Genomic DNA, 20464 nt, shown 5'->3' with positions numbered 1-20464 from the left:
TTTCGAAGGATTAGGGTTAGGGTTTAGTGTGCGGCTGGGCCTGGGAAGACCGAATTTGGGAGGCCTTTTATGGTTGATTCTTTCGGCCCAAGTCCAAGTTTGGTTATTGGGGTTTTTCTTAAATGGGATATTCTATTAAAAGGAATTTCTTCTTTTTTTTTTCTTTCTATTTTTCCTCTTTAATTTCTTTTCTTCACATTTAAAAAAAAACTAAATAGTCATGAAAAAAGTGATAGACCAATAACAAATAGCTACATCACCAAAAAAAAAAAATCTTCTATTTTCTACTTGTAATTCCATTATGAAAAACCATATCGTTTTCTATATTATTTTTTGATTTAAAATTTTTAAAAGAGAGAAATTATTTGTTTGGATTTGACTATAATATGAACGATTGTTCTTCGACATCATATAAAAAATAGTCACTACACAAAATTCGCAACATGGTCTATTGTTTTGTATTTTTCAAATGATATCATTATTTTATACATAAGTTCTCATTTAGATACAATTTTTAAAATTATAAAATAATAATAATAATAATTTTTATATAAGATTTAACAATTCTTAAAACCTTACATTAAAAAATTGAAAGACTATTCACAAAAAGTGAGATATCATTTTTTTTTTAAAATTTCTAAATACGATTTTTAAATATAAAAGATAAATCTATATATGTTTTAACAATACATTTAATTCTAAAAATAAAATATATGAAATGTATCTAAATAGACACTTTATCTCATTTTTCCTTTATTTTTTTATTTTTTTATCAATATTTCTTATTTTTTTATATTCTAATTTAACATCACAAAAAAGATCTAATGTGTTCTTATGGACCCCGCATTTCGGCTCATGCATTTCCCACTCGATGGTGGATTTGATTTTGATTTTGAAAAATGATTTTATTGATTAAGAAAAATGACTTGGAGTCGCCACTTATTTTTGTTTTATTTAAAAGGGTAAATAAAATAAAAAAGAAAAACTCTAAATGTGACTCTTTATTTTGGAAAAGGTGATGTATGAAAAATCGGATCAGGTTCGGGGGTCTGGTTACTTATCGAGAAGGTACGACAAAAATCGTAGCACCCCTCTATGTCCCTAAGTCGGGTCTCTACTAATAAAATTGAAGTAATCATGATAATGGATGAGTAAATCAATGAATACCCAAAATAAATCATGCACATATGAGAATCGGGACATGCATAGACAACGATTAGAGGGAAAATGGGTATATACCTGGGCAACGAGCCACTATGCGCTATCAATAGAGAGAGTTAGTGCATAATTTAAGAATAATCTCATGCATGTCAGAGAGTAGGATAAATCAATCATGTATAATAATCAAATCAAACAATCATAAAGTCACCCATGTTGGGTCCCCACCAAAGCCTATTTACTTTGCATGACTTAATGTCACAGATTCCAGTATTATAGAATTATGAAAAATTTATTCATACTTATTGAAATCAAGGGGAACAGAAGATCGTTTGAAAACCAGAGCGGAATCAAAACTATTTGAGAGAAAATTGGATTTTTGAAATTTAATTGAAAAATTGGAATCTCGAAGATTATTGGAAAATTGGAGTTTTAGAGTTTATTTGAAGATCAGACTTTTAGAGGTTGAATGTGAGAATGAGAATTTTAGAAATTGAATTTGAACAAGATTGGAATTTTGAAAATGATTTGAGGGTTTGGGATTTTAAATGAGTGGATAAGTGGATGAGTGAATAAGTAAATGAATGGAATAATAACGATAGTGAAATAATAAAGATTAGGTAAATAATTGTGAAAGATGGAATTTTAGAGATTGGAGATGTGAATTTAGAGATTGAAAACTTAAGAATTTATTTAGAGATGAGATCTTTAGTATATGAATAATTGAATAAGTAAATGAATGAGATAACATTAATAACGAGAATAATCATTAAACGGCGGTATACGCACGGTGGAGCTTTTGAGATTGGAAATTAGATTTGGAAGTCGGGTTTTGAAGAATTAAACTTTAACGATTAGAATAAATAAATAAATATGAAATAATAATGTTATTTAACGGAAATAATATTTTAAACGAATAGAAAATGAGTAGTGGAATTTTTAAGATTGAAAATTAAATTAGGACGTTGGATTTTTGAAGAATTGGACCTTAAATAAATAAATAAATATGGGATAATAATTCTAATTAACGAAAATAACATTTAGACGAATAATGAAATTTCTAGGATTGAGAATTAAATTAGGACATGAGATTTTGAAGGATTGGACTTTAAATAAATAGATAAGTATGATATAATAATTCTAATTGATGAAAATAACATTTAGACGAATAGTGGAATTTTTAAGATTGAAAAATTAAATTAGGGCATTAGATTTTTGAAGGATTAGGCTTTAAATAAATAAATAAATAGGGGATAATAATTCTAATTAACAAAAAATAACATTTAGACGAATAATGGAATTTTTAGGATTGAAAATTTAAATTAGGACATGAGATTCTTGAAGGATTAGACTTTAAATAAATAGATAAGTATGAGATAATAATTCTAATTGATGAAAATAAGATTTAAACGAATCCTAGAAATTTTAGGATTGAAAAATTAAATTAGGACATGAGATTCTTGAAGGATTAGACTTTAAATAAATAGATAAGTATGAGATAATAATTCTAATTAATAAAAATAACATTTAGGCGAATAGTGGAATTTTTAGGATGAAAAATTAAATTAGGACATGAGATTTTTGAAGGATTAGACTTTAAACAAATAGATATGTATGGGATAATAATTCTAATTGATGAAAATAACATTTAGGCGAATAGTGGAATTTTTAGGATCAAAAATTAAATTAGGACATGAGATTTTTGAAGGATTAGACTTTAAACAAATAGATATGTATGAGATAATAATTCTAATTGATAAAAATAACATTTAGGTGAATAGTGGAATTTTTAGGATGGAAAATTAAATTAGGACATGGGATTGGATTTTTTAAATAAATAATATGGGATAATAATTCTAATTAACGAAAAATAACATTTAGACGAATAATGGAATTTTTAGGATTGAACATTAAATTAGGATATGAGATTTTTGAAGGATTAGACTTTAAACAAATAGATATGTATGTGTTAGGAATTTGAGGCTAATCCAAACTATGGTAATCATCCTAGAGGGAGGGGGGTAAATAGGGTGATGGTATCTTTTTCACAAATTTAAACTATGCAAAAATAAGAGACAATTATATGCAAATATATAATAAACAAAATAAACACAATTGCATATAATTTAAAAGAGTTAGGGAAGAGAGAGTGCAAACATGAGAGTCTATAGTGGTTCGGCACTTCCTTGCCTACGTCCACTCTCCTCAACCTCCTAACCGAGTGAGGGTTCCACTATCTTGAAACTTCAACCAAGCTTCCAATCTCTTTACAATTGAATTATGGTTCCGATTCACCCTCTTGGACTTTTGGCTCCAAACACCCTTTACACTTCTCAAGAGTTATCCCACTCTTGAACAACCTCTCAAGTGATACCTCTCACTTGAGAAAATTCATCTAAAAGATATATAAAGATTGATCTCACAAAAATCCTAGTAATAGAACTTTAGGCTCAAAGATATAAGAAAAACTAGGATTGAATGGTGCACTAAAGATATGCAACTTATGAAACAATGGTGCACTAAAAAACACTTTTCCAAGACTCAAATATATTCAAGAGTGATTTGGGAAAGTTAAGTTTGTGAAATAATGAAGATTGGAGCCTTTTTATAGAAGAAAAAAGTCAAACTAGCCGTTGGGGGTTTGACCGGTCGAGTTAGGGGTCGACCAGTTGACTAGTCGTTAGGAAAAGTGACCGTTGGACCTCGACCGGACCTCAACTGGACCTCGACCAGACCTCAACCGATTGAGGTTCAACCTTGACCGGGAAGAGAAGGCCACTGGGAGAGAGAGAAACTTTTTGGCCTCCCTCAACCGGTCCTTGATTGGACGAGCACAACCGGTTGAGCCATTTTTTTTTGGCTCAACACTCAACCTTTTTCAATTTAAAACCTTTTAACATAAGTTTGAAAATCATTTAACATAAGGTTTTAGTTGAAAACATGAAATAATCCAATTCTTAAGATATTTAAAACAATATTACTCTTAGATGATTTTAGTGCATAAATAAAGAATGAAATGCATGAAAGTCCTAGTGCACCAACAACCTTACAAAGAGATCTTAAAAAGCTTTGGTCTTGAAAAACTCTTCTCTTTAAGGTGGTCTTCTTCTTCATGATTTCTCCTTGGCTTGATTTGTCTTTGGATTGCCACTTTGGAAGTCGTCTTGCCTAATCACACTTGAAATATGATCATTAGTTCTAAACCTTATTTTGTTATCATCAAAATCAAGATTAACCAAACCTTGGTTTCACAATCTCCCCCTTTTTGATGATGACAAAACCAAGGTTGCTAAAAAGCTCCCCCTCAATATATGCTCCTTTGAATTTATAAAATTTTCAAGTTTAGAAACTTCAAGGAGTATATTAAGGATGCTCAAAATGATATAATTAAACATAAATAACATAAAGAGCAATTTAACAATTTGACAAGACATTATTATTAAATATGATGCATACAAATATAACAAAAAAAGCACATAACATCAATATGAATAGGATTGCTAAAACAATATTTGTAATATCTTCCCAAGTTAGCAACCTACCATTACTTCTCCTCCTTTTTGTCATCAACAAAAAGTTTCAATAAAGTATATAAAGGGAATCACATGTTTATCAAAAGTTTAAAAAATAAACAATAAGCATGATATGATTTCTCATGAAAATGAATCTCCCCCTTTTTCATTTGAGAATAGTTTCCAAATAAAAAATTGATCATCTTTAAAGCATTCCCAATTTAAAGCATGATATGGAAAAATATATATGGGAGAACATATGCATTTAAAAAGATATATAACATGCATTGAATAATATATTTAGGGCATACAAGCATATGATCATTCAATTTTACATAGGTATATATAAAAAATCTTCTTTTTAAATCCAAAACCTTGGTTTAACAAATATGCCAATTTTATCAAAGTGATACCAAAAGTTATATTATCAAAAGATATACCAAGTGTTAGCAAAATGATACCAATTGCAAATTTAGCTTTAGAAGGGATACCATTACCAATATTATCAATGCATTTCTTCCAAGGTAAACATATCCTCTTTTTTGCATGGATCTTTACAAAACAATTTTAAGAAACCTTTGGTACTCATATCTTTTTGGGTCCTAGAGGGTTAGTCTTTCTTTCCTTTGGAATCCAAAATAATTTTAGAGTTTTGAAGAACATGATGGGATTTTCAAATATCACCAAAGTGACCTCTTCTTTTACAAAAATCGCAAATAGTTAAAGGTGAAAAACTAGAGGTTTCCTTTTAAAAAAAATTGATTTTTGAAAGGCTTGTAGGCTAACCTCTTTTTATCAAAAATGCAATTTTTGATTTGCCAAAATCATATCAAAAGTCTTTTGGCCATTTGAGAATTTTTAGCTCCTTATTTTCCTTTTCAAAAGGGATTTTTGTCTTCTCAATATTTTCAAAATTTTCATTATCCTCATTGAGCTCATTTAGAAGACAAGAAATCTTTTTCTTGAGAGGGATATTTTTGGAACCAAGTTTTTCAAGATTTAAAAATAATTTTTGAAGCTCGTCTTGAAAATCAAAATGGTTAGAGTTGGAGTTTACTTCATCACTTTCACTTTCACTCTCTTCCTCTTCATCATCATTTGTTATAGCCATAAAGGCTATACTTTTCTCATTTTCTTCAACTCTTTGATGATTTTACAACTCTATCTCATAAGTCATGAGTGACCCAATGAGTTCTTCAAGTGAGAGCTTGTTGAGATCCTTCGCTTCTTGAATAGCCGTCACTTTTGTTTCCCATTTCTTTGGTAGAGACCTTAAGATCTTCATGACTTTCTCTACTTCGGTGTAGGTCTTTCCCAAGGCTTCAAGTCCATTCACAATCACAAGAAACCTAGAAAACATCTCAACAATAGATTCAAAATCCTTTATTGAAAATAATTCATAATCATGCATAAGGATATTGATTCTAGACTCTTTAACTTGGTCGTTTCCCTCATAAGTGACTTATAATAGTTTCCAAATTTCTTTAGCCGACTTACAATGCCAAATACGATTAAATTCATTTCTATCAATAGCACAATGTAAGATAAAAACGGCTTTGGCACTTAATTGAACTTTCTTTCTATCAAGTTCATCCCATTCATGCTTAAGTTTTGGAACCATCACTCAATTTTCTAATTTTGAAGGAATGTGGGGACCATCTTCAATGACATCCCATAAATCAAGACTAGTAGATTGGATAAACCAAGTTATTTTAGTTTTCCAATAGGAATAGTCAGTTCCCGTGAAAAGTGGAGGTCGGGTGGTTGAAAAACTTTCAATTTTGGATGAGCTTGATGGAATAGCCATTACTTCTTAGACGGTTAAGTCTTAACAAGAAGCCTTGCTCTGATACCAATTGTTAGGAATTTGAGGTTAATCCAAATTATGGTAATCACCCTAGAGGGAGGGGGTAAATAGGATGATGGTCTTTTTTTCACAAATTTAAACTATGCAAAACTAAGAGACAATTATATGCAAATATATAATAAACAAAATAAACACAATTGCATATAATTTAAAAGAGTTAGGGAAGAGAGAGTGCAAACACGAGAGTTTATAGTGGTTCGGCACTTCCTTGCCTACGTCCACTCTCCTCAACCTCCTAACCGAGTGAGAGTTCCACTATCTTGAAGCTTCAACCAAGCTTCCAATCTCTTTACAATTGGATTCTGGTTCCAATTCATCCTCTTGGACTTTTGGCTCCAAGCACCCTTTACACTTCTCAAGAGTTATCCCACTCTTGAACAACCTCTCAAGTGATACCCCCCACTTGAGAAAATTCCTCTAAAAGATATACAAAGATTGATCTCACAAAAATCTTAGTAATAGAACTTTAGGCTCAAAGATACAAGAAAAACTAGGATTGAATGGTGCACTAAAGATATGCAAGTTATGAAACAATGATGCACTAAAAAACACTCTTCCAAGGCTCAAATATAATCAAGAATGATTTGGGAAGGTTAAGTTTGTGAAACAATGAAGATTGAAGCCTTTTTATAAAAGAAAAAAAGCCAAACTAGCCGTTGGGGGTTCGACCAATCAAGCTAGGGGTCGACCGGTTGACTAGCCGTTAGAAAAAGTGACCGTTGGGTCTCAACCGGACCTCAACCGGTTGAGGTTCAACCTTGACCGGGAAGAGAAGACCACTAGGAGAGAGAGAAACTTTTTGGCCTCCCTTAATCGGTCCTTGATCGGACCTTAACCGGACCTCGACCGGACCTCAACCGGACCTCGACCGGACCTCAACCGGTTGAGGTTCAACCTTGACCGGGAAGAGAAGGTCACTGGGAAAGAGAAACTTTTTGACATCCCTCAACCGGTCGATCGGTTGAACCGGTTGAGCCATTTTTTTGGCTCAACACTCAACCCTTTTCAACTTAAAACCTTTTAACACAAGTTTGAAAATCATTTAACACAAGGTTTTAGTTGAAAACATGAAATCATCCAATTCTTAAGATATTTAAAACAATATTACTCTTGGATGATTTTAGTGCACAAATAAAGAATGAAATGCATGAAAGTCCTAGTGTACTAACAACCTTACAAAGAGATCTTAAAAAGCTTTGGTCTTGAAAAACTCTTCTTTTTGAGGTGGTCTTCTTCTTCATGATTTCTCATTGCCTTGATTTGTCTTTGGATTGCCACTTTGGAAGTCGTCTTGCCTAATCACACTTGAAATATGATCATTAGTTTTAAACCTTGTTTTGTTATCATCAAAATCAAGATTAACCAAACCTTGGTTTCACAGTATGGGATAATAATTCTAATTGATGAAAATAACATTTAGGCGAATAGTGGAATTTTTAGGATGAAAAATTAAATTGGGACATGGGATCTTTGAAGGATTGGACTTTTTAAATAAATAATATGAGATAATAATTCTAATTAACGAAAAATAACATTTAGACGAATAGTGGAATTTTTAGGATTGAACATTAAATTAGGACATGAGATTTTTGAAGGATTGGACTTTTTAAATAAATAATATGAGATAATAATTATAATTAACGAAAAAATAACATTTAGATGAATAGTGGAATTTTTAGGATTGAACATTAAATTAGAACGTTAGATTTTTGAAGGATTGTACTTTAAATGAATAGATATGTATGAGATAATAATTCTAATTAATGAAAAATAACATTTAGACGAATAGTGGAATTTTTAGGATTGAACATTAAATTAGGACATGAGATTTTTGAAGGATTAGACTTTAAACAAATAGATATGTATGGGATAATAATTCTAATTGATGAAAATAACCTTTAGACGAATAGTGGAATTTTTAGGATGAAAAATTAAATTAGGACATGTGATTTTTGAAGGATTAGACTTTAAACAAATAGATATGTATGAGATAATAATTCTAATTGATGAAAATAACATTTAGGCGAATAGTGGAATTTTTTAGGATGGATAATTAAATTAGGACATGAGATATTTGAAGGATTGGACTTAAGGACCTAAGTTTTGAAAATAAGATTTAAAGTTTAGAATGTAGTAAACTCATCGAGACCAACATAAGTTAACAATATAAAAACTTTCATACATGGTGATTAGACATAACTAAAGACGGGAAGATAAGATATGAATTATTTTAAGTTTTGAAAATGATATTCAACCTTAATAATTTGCCTTTTAATTGTCTTTATGTTGAGTTAACTAAATTGGTGAAAATAAAATAAAATAGAATAAGATAAAAAAATAAAAATGAATGAATAAATCAATAGATTACTAAGATTAGAGATTTAAAACTTATTTAGAAATGAAGTAGCCAAATGGGCTAACTCAACATGGACTTGGGCCATGAGGGTAGCTAGCATAGGGAGCATGAGGCCCTCCATCAACATGCTTGGGTCTGGACTCCTACTTAAGCCCATATCCGTCGCCATGGGCAAGCCTAAGGCTTCACCTCTTTCACAACCCACTCATTTGAGAAAACATTACCCTCCATCAACATGCTTGGGCTGGGCTTCTTCTCAAGCCCAATATCCGTCACGATGGGCAAACCCAAGACTTCATCTCCTTCACAGCTTGCCTCTCCACCTGGGTATCATCCTCAGAGGAAGCTTCCACCACCGGCGACACGATGGAGAGAGGAGCAGTGGCGGCAATCCGACGACATCCAGAAGATGTTGCCGCCATGGTGGCTGGTGCAAGTGCCCGTATGGCCGGAGCAGGTGATGATGGCGATGAGCTCTAGGTAGAGTGGTGGATTCGGGAGATGGAATCGGGGAAGACGCTTGCGTAGTCGGACTCAAAGCCGGAGTGGCACTCGGAGGCGTCACGGGAGAGGCTGTGAGCGGCGAAGAAGATGGCGATTCTGATGGGGATTAGGCAGGACTAACCGCGGGTGGTGATGCTGGAGACTCACCCGGAGATGCCGGTTCTAGAGACTTGGCTGGAGACGTCGACTCTGGAGTCTTGGCCGGCGGAATTGATGTCGGATATGGTGACATCGGCAACTTACGAGACGGTGCCGGAGCATTGGCTTCATGTACGACGTCGACACCCGACACACACAACACCGACAACGCAACGAGGACTAAAACGACGTCGCAGCGGGGAGGTTGGGTGATTAACGAATGTGATTCAAATGATTGGAGTCCAATGCTTTTGGAGACGCTGCCGGAGTCGATGCCGGAGTTGCAGATGGAGATGTGGATGGTGGAATAGTATGGGTGAGAAGCAAGCATGATAGGCGTGAAGGATGCATGTGAGGGTGTTTGGGAAGTGAGAAAACGGGAGGGAAATGAGAAGGGAAATGAAGGATAGGAGCAGATGTGTAGTTCCTGTGTGCATGAGTAGGAAGTTGGTGGCATGAGAGGTATGAAGAAAGAAATTGTTAAGGAACAGGGCAAGGATGAGAGGTCTGAGGATTTAATAGCTGTAACCTCACTCCATGAGTTATCAACAGATTGAAAACCAGTAAAGCAAACGGAAAACAAACTAATATATGACCATCAATCACCAACCTGAGCCCAAACATGAATATGACCATTTGCAACAAAAGAATAAGAAAATATGATAGGGAGCCAAAACAGAGCAATACTCATAAACAGTCGGATCCAACCATGCCAATTTAAAAAAAACTGTTGATGGACAAAGTGAACCAACGAATTATGCTCGCTGGCCAACGGAAAATGAAATGGAATCCTTAGAAATAGGAGAATATGACAAGATCATAGTAATCTTAACTGGAAGTCCCAGCAGAAAGATCAATCCTCCTCCATTTTCTCCACCCGTTCCCCATTTTTTTTTCTCATTTTTTTCCTCCGGATACCTCCTTGCTTAGCAAGCCACCACTTGCCCTCCTGTTCCCCCATCAGCAAGCATGGCCTCTTCAACCACCTTCATGGCTGCCATTCCCCCTTTGCTACATGTCCAATGCTGCTTCTCCCTAGCAGAAAAGGGGCCCCCCTTATTTCAAAAAGAAATGCAAAGAGAAGAGAAAAAAAAAAACTCTCCTCCCGAGTCCCCCACAAAAGGGGTCTACAGTTCCACTCAATAATTTTTATGTTTAAATAATATCTCTTTCCTTTTCCTCCCACTAATTTAAATAGAAAGGTGAAGCTCTTTCATGCTTAGAGGAATGAGTTATGTCAAAAATTTTGGCTTTCGAGAGTGAAGAGTGGGCAAGCGATGTCTTTAATAAAGACTAAGAAGAGGACTACTATGGATACTGACCAACTTCCCCGAGGGGTTCTTTCTCTTTTTACTGATGACATCAGTAATATATAGATATTATTTGATTTGAAATTGTTATGCATTTGAAGGTCTCTTTATCTTTTACAAAGACTATTTACAAAAATTGAGATATCAATTTTTTTTAATTATTTTAAAATTCTAAATGTGATTTTTAAATATATATATATATATATATATATATATATATATATATATATATTTTAACAATAAGTTCTATTTTTATATAGGAGTTTTTAATTCTAAAAATAAAAAATATGAAATGTATCTAAATAGATACTTTATCTTTTTTTTTTTCCTTTTTTTTATTTTTTTTCATTTTTATCAATATTTCTTATCTTTTTATATTCTAATTTAACACCACAAAAAAGATCTACGGTGCTCCACTCAATAATTTTTATGTTTAAATAATGTTTCTTACTTTCTCTTTTCACAGATTTAGATAGAAATGTGATACTCTTTCATGCTCAGAGGAATGAATTATGTCAATGTTTTTTGCTTAACTCAAGCTTTCGTGAGTGAAGAGTGGGCAAACGATGTCTTTAATAAAGACTAAGAAGAGGACTACTGTAGATATGGAGCAACTTCCTAAAGGGATTCTTTCTCTTTTTACTGATGAAATCAGTAATATATAGACATTATTTGATTTGAAATTGTTATGTGTTTGAAAGCCTCTTTATCATTTTCTGTGGGGTCCTCAAAGACAAAAGTGGATAAAGGGTTTTCTCTTCAAAGATAAACTCTTGCCACACATTTGGGAAACACATTTTGACAATCCAAATCACACGTCGGATATGATTATCATATGGAATTGTACCCTACCATTTTCCCATTTGAACACTATATAATTGGTCTTTGGTACTCAAATATCCTTTTTTTTTTTTTTGAATTATGCAATGTATGATGAGAGGTAACATGTCATGTTGGGAAAATAATTTGAATAGTAGGGGACAATTTTGTCGGATTTGGTAGCGTATAACATAAATTTCGTTAGTTATGATGATGGTTGAAGTATTGACTTTTCTAAGAGATTTGAATCCAAATTTATTCCAATTAAAGTTAAAAAATTAACCAAAAAAAAAGTTAAAAAAAAAAGAATTTGTTTTCCAAGAAATCATTTAACTATTTCACCTATGCAATTTTCATTTTAAGGGGATTATTTTTATTTGAGTGACCAAGAAAGTGTTTGGTTGGCAAGAAAATCTGCAGAGAAGAAATTTCTAATTCAACAGGAAAACTGTGCATTTCCATTTTATTTTCACACCCACTTGGTCTTATTACCAGATCAACAACAATTAAAACCCCAACCCCAGACACAAAACAAAATCATTCACACAATCCTCTAATAAAATCACTCTCAGCCATTTATCACTGCACACTGCTTCCTGACCTCGCCTGCTGTTCCAGTCTTCACCTCGATCCGACCCATCTTCTCCATTGATTTTGCAAATTCAGCCAAGAAACTCGACAGGGGCCCTTGAAGGATTTGAGTGATAAAAGCCTTTGTCCCAGAGTTTGTCGTCAAAGCCGCATCTGATTCGAATAGTCCCCGTCGCTTGAGCAGAAGGGTGTAGTAGCTAAGATCAAATGTCCTAAAACTTCCCGGATCCATCTCAACTATTGTGGTATTATCAGTAGCTACTTTACACTTTCTTGCCTTGAGATTTGCTGCATATTCGCTGTCCAAAGCCGGGTCCTCATCGCCAACCCCAGTAAAATTATACAGTCGGTTGGAGAACGATGAACAGTGAGAAACCCCAATAGTATGAGCACCTGAAACAATGTAGTTTGATCAGCTCACGAACATATGATAATAAACAATGGGCATTTGTGTTTAGCTCACCGGACAGTAAAACTAGATCGTTTAAGTCAAGACCCTTATTGGCAAACAATGTCTGGAGAGTAGTGAAGTTGTTAACTGGCCGCGGGATATCGGATACTGCCTCTGATGAATTTGATATCAGTCCGTCCCTTCTACCAGTTGGGACGTTCCAGAATGGACCACCCTGTGAGGGAAACATTCTTGAGATGATTTACAAATGGAGGCAGAAGGTTTAATTTCTTTCATCGGTTTGGAGCTTTGGATGGATACTTACAGTGACAACAATGGAGTCTCTGGCCACTAAAGCAAGGATGTCTGCACAGGAGACTATGCCGGGGCATTCAGCTTCAACCACACTCTTCACTCTTTCAATGAAGTCAAAGCCTCTTAGGGTTAGATTTGGAGTACCATCCTTCTCAGCTTGGTTGCTTGAGGTGGAGTTTATCAGAACTGATCCATCACAACCCTAATGATGAAGAAAAAACAAAATAATCCCATCTCAATCATCAAAAAACCCTTTACTAATCATATTCTGAACGGAGAGAAATGGGGTTTTAGTTGTTTACCCTCACAAAACAATCATGGAAGTGCATTCTGATAAGGGCTGCTGCCAAAGATGGGGCATTTGGGATATGCTTCTTGACATAGTCCAACACAATTTTCTCAGCTTTAGGGCAGCTCTCACCATAAAAACCCAGCTTCAAATCAGCTTGAACTGAACCCAAAATCCCAGCAAAACCCAAGATTACAATCCCCAAAAGGCTAATCCTCTCCATGTTTACGTTTCTTCTGTCTGTTGTCACAGTTGTAGCAAGATTTATAGGCTCTAAATCACTTGAATTGGGTCAGAAGACAAGAAATACTTGTACACCAGGTAACTAACATGTGATACTTTGGACTACTTTATGGTATTTTAATTGAAACGAGGGTATTAAACATATGATTAGTTAGGCGCTACTGTCATATGGACAAGTGGACAGAGATTCGTATATTTGACTACAGGCATCGTGGCTGACATACCTGTAATTTAGCAGCATTAGTGACACATTTTTGCATGGCCATTTGAGAAAAATATAGCTAGTTTTAGCTGGTTTTGGTGGGTTTTTTTTTTTTTTTTCTCTAATGACAGTGATATAAACTACATGATATGAAAAATGGAAGGATAATGAATCCAAAAATGTGGGCAGTTCACCTACTCTTGCAATGCCAACTTTATTTTCGCCGTACTCTCCTTGTTTTTTTCCGATGATTGAGTACCTGCTTTGGGGCTCTGTCCCTTGATACTTGCCATTTGCCAACCCATATATGGGCCACGTTCTGCCTGGTCTAACAAAAGTGAAAATGTTCAATAAATTTGATTTCCTAGCAAAGAGTTAAAAAAAAAAGAGGTGTGAAAAGATGGTTGTTCACGAGTCAGATTTTGAATCGACTCCGATAAGCTAAAAACCCTTTTTAAAATATATTATTATCGTAATAATTCAATTTTAACTCATTTAGTAAGTGATTTGACGTGTAAAAAACCCTTTTACAATATTAATATTAAGGTTTGAAAATGATGACTTTAATCTTATTTTTAGCTTCTAATTATAGCTAAAAAGAGAAAATTGTCATCATTTTTGAAAATAATTGGATTCTTTGTTTCACTTGTAAGGCAAAAGAAAATCATATACATAAGTTTACTGAGACCATTGGTACACAGCATAAAGGGTTAAAGATTCCAATTATTGAAAAGAATTTGATTCTTTATGTCCCTTGGAAGGCAAAACCCAGTGTACATATATGGATTAGGAGGGTGTCTAAAGGATTTTTTTTTTTTTTTTGATTTATTTAAAATCTAGGTTTTTGTGCATTTTATGAAAGGACTTTATTCCATATTCCCCAATTCATCAAAAGAAACAATACTGTAATTTTTTTGGTGATATGGAACCAGGGAAATAGGACAGAAAAAGGCAAAAGCAACTGATGTATAAAAATTAAAGCAAATGCCTGTCATTTGTCAGCTTCTTGTTTTAGAATCAAACTCATGCATCACCAAAGATATTTGGCCCTCTTTTTGTTTTTGTTTTTATTTGTTTTTATAAATCAAGTGCTTTAGAAATTTGTTGGGTCATGTAACTTGTATAAGAAAATTCATGTATGAATGAAGCTTCTATAATGGGCAACAACAATGTCTCATGCATAGGTTGATTAGTCATGGCATGATATTATTGGAATCTTGCCTTGGAAGGTCCATGGATCTTTGCTAGCCATGTATTCAAAATTGTGACATGTGACTTTTGTCTCGTATGATAAATTATTGAGAGTGTCAGACAGGTGGAGTAAATGTGATAATAAATGGAAAGGGTCATTTATCTCAAAAATTTTTAGAGAATAATTTTATGTTTTTTATATTATCTATAAATAATTATGAGATTATTAATAATATAGGGGCCACATATGATGGTAGGTACAACTAATCATTACTCCATGTCTCATATCTCAATTTTTTTTTTTCACTTTTGAATAATTAACAGATTGTATAATAAAGTTTTGCTTATGAAAGTTAACAATAAAAATAATTTTATTATTTATTTGAATGGACTTGAAAATGATAATTCCAATTGAAAGTTAGAATTTTCATAAAAATAATCTAACAAATTGTGAATTATTAATCTAGTTTATTGTTTTGTATTAATTATAAATTATTTTATATTATCACATCAATATGGTATATTTAATAAATCTGTCATTTTATTTTTACTCCTATAGTAAAGTGGGGTTGAATGAATATATATATATATATATATATATATATATATATATATATATATATATATATAAGAAATTAAATTAATTGAAATATTTTTTTTCTTTTTTCTTTTTCAAAAATTTTGAGATTTTTTAGAGAATATGGTAAAAATAAAATAAAATTCAATATCTCGTAAATAAAAATCACATCCTAAGGTTATTATGTCATTACAGTTAAAAATTTTGTTAATATAATATAATGAATAATTATTTTTAGCACCCATCAATTGAATAATATACAAATATTTAATTGAATAATACAACTATTTAATAGAATAACACACAACTATCCTTTGGGTAATATAACACATGAAAAAATTAAACAAAAATAAATTAAATTATATTATAATATACTATGACATTAGTATATTTATATTACAAATATAATACATTTATGTCGTACTTATATTTTATTACAAAAGTAATAATTCTAAAAATATTTATTCATATCATATTGATATTAACACATCATTATACCTCATTAATGCACCTATATTTTATAATAAAAGTAATAATCTTAAAGATTACTTTTTATACCTCATTAATATTCAACATATTATATGTATTAACATCATTCACTCAATGTATAGAGAAAAAAAATGAAAATTGAGAAAAAAAAAATACTATGCAAATCATATAAAATTTTTAAAATTATTTTATTACAAAAAAATAAAAAACAATTAAACATTTTTCATTATTTTCTTATTCTTTTTAGATAATCTAAATGAAAAATTAAATAGTCTTTCTTTCTCGAATTTAATACAAAAACATAATTTATCAATTTAACATTAAAAAAAATATATAAAAAAACATCATTTTTTTTCTTAATAAAATTTAAAAAAACATTAAATGTTATTGTAAAAATATTTTTAGAAGTTCTTTTTTAAATAGTAAATTTAAATAGAAAATTATACTATCTTATATATATATATATATATATATATATATATATATATATATATATATATATATATATATAATAATTGTAAGGATTAAATCCAAAATTTTGACTTAAATTTTGAATGTCAATAATTGCAATAAATATGGGACCCATGCACCATGAATATTCTGACAAAATAGGTGAAGTATTTTAAATGGCTTTGAATTTTAAAAACTTTTAGTTGAAAGATATTTTTTATATTTAAACCTTAATTAATGCTTCTTTCTTTATGTAGGTTTGAAGATTGTTTTATTTGTATAATAGGAAAGAATATATATATATATTTTGAAATTTTTGGTAGTTAAATTTTTCTTTGAAGGTGTCACTTTTGACACAATTTAGGATGGTAGAGTTGGTTTTTTGAAAACTAAATATGAATTAGTAAAGGTATTAATTTAATTTTTCAAGTTGAAATTTCTCAATAATCACCAAAGCCTGTTGTAATTGTGATGAGAAACAAAGAAGATTATTATATGTTTGTATTATGCATAATTTCTAATTTTTTGTCATCATGAAATAATTAACATGATTTAATTATATATATATATAGATTATTTTAATTTTTCTTTTTTTAACATAAAAATAAAAAAATTCAATAAAATAAATTACAAAAAATGATAATATTTATTTATTTATAAATTATATTTTTTTAATGTCATTAAAATTTTAAAAATTGAAAAAAAGGCAAAATGGGTATATAAAATTTTCATATTTGCCCATATTAGCTTGTTATTATTTATTTATTTATTTTTTGTAAAATTGCAAAAAGTATGGGTTGGGTCCAAACCACACAATTTTTTATAAAAAAAGAAGAAGTGTGTTTCCATGCCCACCCAAAAAAAATCATAATATTTAAGTTTGAAAACTTCGAATTTAATATATTTATTTAAAAATAATTAAAATTTTATATATTTTTTAATTAAAAATATTACATTTGATTACATAAACAAATATATATATATATATATATATATATATATATATATATACTATCTTTAATTACCTCTTATATTACTTTTAATTTTTGAGTGAATGAAAATTGAATTATTTTTTAAGGATTTTTATTTATGATTATATTTTGATATGTATATGAAAGCGCATTTTTTCCCCCAAACAACTAGAAAAACCCATTTGAATTCATTTCTAGAAAAGTTTCAATTGGGTTGGTCTCAAGTTGGCTTCAAGGACAATTCTCAAAGAATAATGGTGTATTACCAGAAACAAAATGTGGAAACAGCACCATAAATCTTACTCATTGCTCAGAAAAACAAATGTACACAACACATTGCAAGATCAACACCCAGCAAATGAGGCAGCAATTAGAAGTTGCTTTTAGTTTCCTGCAGCCCCACTTGCCCATAAATTCTTGGGTTAAAAAAAAAAAAAAAAAAAGGAAGGAAAATGAATGTGTAACGCCCACAAATACAATTCAATCAGAAAGTTGATGAGCAGGAAAAAAAAATGAAAAAAAGAGCCCCATTAATTAGTTGACAAAGGCACAGTATTTCCTGATTTCACCTGCATTCCCAGTGAGCACTCCAATCCTGCCCATTTTGACCATGGATGCTGCAAAGTCTCGCCCAAAAGATTTTCCATGGGAAAAAGACTGAAGTCTCACATATTTGCTAGTCTCAACATCATCAAGAAGAGCTGCATCGGATTGGAAAAGGCCCCTCCTTTTAGCTACAACAGAGTAGTAGTCTTCATCAAATGATTTGAAGCTTCCGGGGTCCATCTCCACAACTGTAGAAACATCTCCTGGCTTGCATTTCTTCTTCAATTGGATCACATAGTTGGGATCCATGGAAGGGTCAGTGTCACCTTTCCCAGTGAAGTTGTAAAGGCGGTTGGTGAAGGATGAACAGTGAGAGATCCCAATTGTGTGTCCACCTATTTCATCGGAAACAATATCATGATCAAGTTAGAAAATTTTGATAAGCTTACAAGGATTTATGTTAATGCATTATAAATTTTGGTTACCTGATAGAACTGCTAGGTCTTTTATAGACAGACCCTTTGACTGGAACATTGCTTTTAGTTGAGTAATGTTGGCGAAAGGAGGAGGCAAATTTGTTAAGGCCTCCAAGGCAACTGATAATTTTCCATCCCTTCTTCCAGTGGGGACTTGCCAATATGGTCCATTGATCTGATATAAGATGGAAACCATGTATTAGTTATTGGTAACCTAGTTCTTTCTTATAAATGATAGTCATTTTGTAATAAGTCGTTTTTGGCCATGTAGATATTATCTGTTTTGGCCCTTTTGGGTCAATGAATTCTTACGATTTAAAATGCGTCTATACAATTAAGAGAAATTCACGCATGTATAATTTTCAGAACTTTTTTCCCTATCTAATGTTGAATGTCATAATCATTTCTTATGCAGACACAACATTTTTATCAATAGAATTGTAGAGTCAAATAGATAAACACTTCTTATCGAGTCAAACAAACTCCTACATCGGATAACGGGAAAAAGTTCATGAAACTATATATGTATAAGCTCATTTTAACTATGTAGACACATTTTAAAATTATAAGAATTTATTAGACCAAAAACTGATAATATCTACATGATTGAGAGTGAAATATTCAATTTGATGTTAGTGTGGAATTGAATTAAGGACTCATTGGTATACCATTGAAACTGCATCTCGAGCTACTAGGGCTAGGATGTCAGCACAAGAAACCACTCCTGGACACTTCTTTTCCACTGCAGATTTTGCTGCATCAATAACTTGGTAGCCTCTGAGGCTTAGGTTGGGGATTGCATCCTTTTCAGCTTGATTATGCTTTGTAGAGTTCAATAAGACTGATCCATCGCAACCCTGTAAAATCAACTTAATTATTAGCCTATGAACTTAATCCTTGAACTTGCATACCATTGAAACGAAAATTAGGTCATGGTATTTAGTACAACTGTAACAATTAACATGCAACATACATACCCTGACAAAACAGTCATGAAAATGTATTCTCAGCAAGGAAGCTGCAAGAGTTGGTGCTTTTGAAATGTATTGAGCTGTAGTCTCTCGGACAATGTCCTCAGCTGCTGGGCATGTGTTCTTGTAGAACCCGAGCTTCAAGTACTGCGCATCGGCAACGTCTAGGACGAAAATGGCAAGGATTAGTTGAAGAAACAAAGCTGAGAAAAGCTTCTGAGTAGACATTGTGTCTATTAGGGAACAAAATGGATTAACTTTGCTGCTAAGTTCTGAAATTCTATCCAGCATATGATGGTATATGTAGTTGAGATTAGGCCTTTGAATTTATCATTTGCAAGCTGTCATTGCACTACTATTGAAATTGTTTTTGCAGATTTGATAGGGTCAAGATGAAAAGGGTTGACTTTGTACTATTTTTGGAATGGATTTTGGAGCAGACGTGGCTGCATCTCTTAGTTTAATATAATAGGAAGGATGAAGCACTTCCACCAAACTATGGAAATTATAAGCCTTTTTCTTAATCATTGTATGAAAATTATGATTTCAGATTAAAAGCAACTAAAAGTCTAAAATAGTACTTCTTTAACCTACAAAATCCCTTATCCAAAAACTATGAAAATTAATGGAAGTACTCTAAAATGTTTAAATTTGTAAAAAAGAGCCAATAATACACATCGAGCTACATATACAGTAAGACTAGTATTAGGAACATACTGGAAGATTTAGCAAGGGTTTAGAGGGGGAGGTTTTGGTCTAATGACTTTAGTTTTAAAGAGAAATTAACAAACCAATTAATAAGCAAAATGTTACTTTTTGCTCGCATTTGCCTCTGTAAAACTAGTCTCTTTCTTATTGCCTTTTGAATCCTATTTCTAGCTCCACCTCATTTATCATTTGCATTATCTAGTTAGATGGTTGTAATTTATTTTGCAGTACTTCTTCTATAACATCGGGCATGTAGGGTTGCCTTTGTAGACAAGTTGGAGTAGTCTAATAAGATTTTGACTCTAGAGCATAATGAAGACGTGGTGAAAATTTATTTAAAGAGTACTATAATGCAATTGGTTGTTTAAGAAATTGAATGCACACGTTTTT

General features: G+C 31.9%; 2 protein-coding genes across 2 annotated transcripts; both read right to left on the bottom strand.

The window, feature by feature from the left end:
- Positions 1-12092: 12092 nt before the first annotated feature.
- On the bottom strand, positions 12093-13579 carry LOC100255112 (peroxidase 3). Its single transcript, XM_002280238.5, has 4 exons — positions 13264-13579; positions 12972-13163; positions 12719-12881; positions 12093-12648 (listed from the first exon to the last, which is right to left on the bottom strand). The coding sequence occupies exons 1-4, from the start codon at positions 13471-13473 to the stop codon at positions 12233-12235; spliced, it is 981 nt and encodes a 326-aa protein (XP_002280274.1). The 5' UTR covers positions 13474-13579; the 3' UTR covers positions 12093-12232.
- Positions 13580-17652: 4073 nt separating this feature from the next.
- Positions 17653-19594, bottom strand: LOC100260202 (peroxidase 27). Its single transcript, XM_002280180.4, has 4 exons — positions 19373-19594; positions 19064-19252; positions 18405-18570; positions 17653-18314 (listed from the first exon to the last, which is right to left on the bottom strand). Exons 1-4 carry the CDS (start codon positions 19592-19594, stop codon positions 17908-17910), a joined length of 984 nt encoding a protein of 327 aa, XP_002280216.1. The 3' UTR covers positions 17653-17907.
- Between the last annotated feature and the right edge of the window lie 870 nt (positions 19595-20464).

This window comes from Vitis vinifera, chromosome 12, assembly GCF_030704535.1.
Source record: "Vitis vinifera cultivar Pinot Noir 40024 chromosome 12, ASM3070453v1".
NCBI lineage: Eukaryota > Viridiplantae > Streptophyta > Magnoliopsida > Vitales > Vitaceae > Vitis > Vitis vinifera.
The sequence above is the reverse complement of the archived record's forward strand: the minus strand, read 5'-3'. Positions and strand labels throughout refer to the sequence as shown.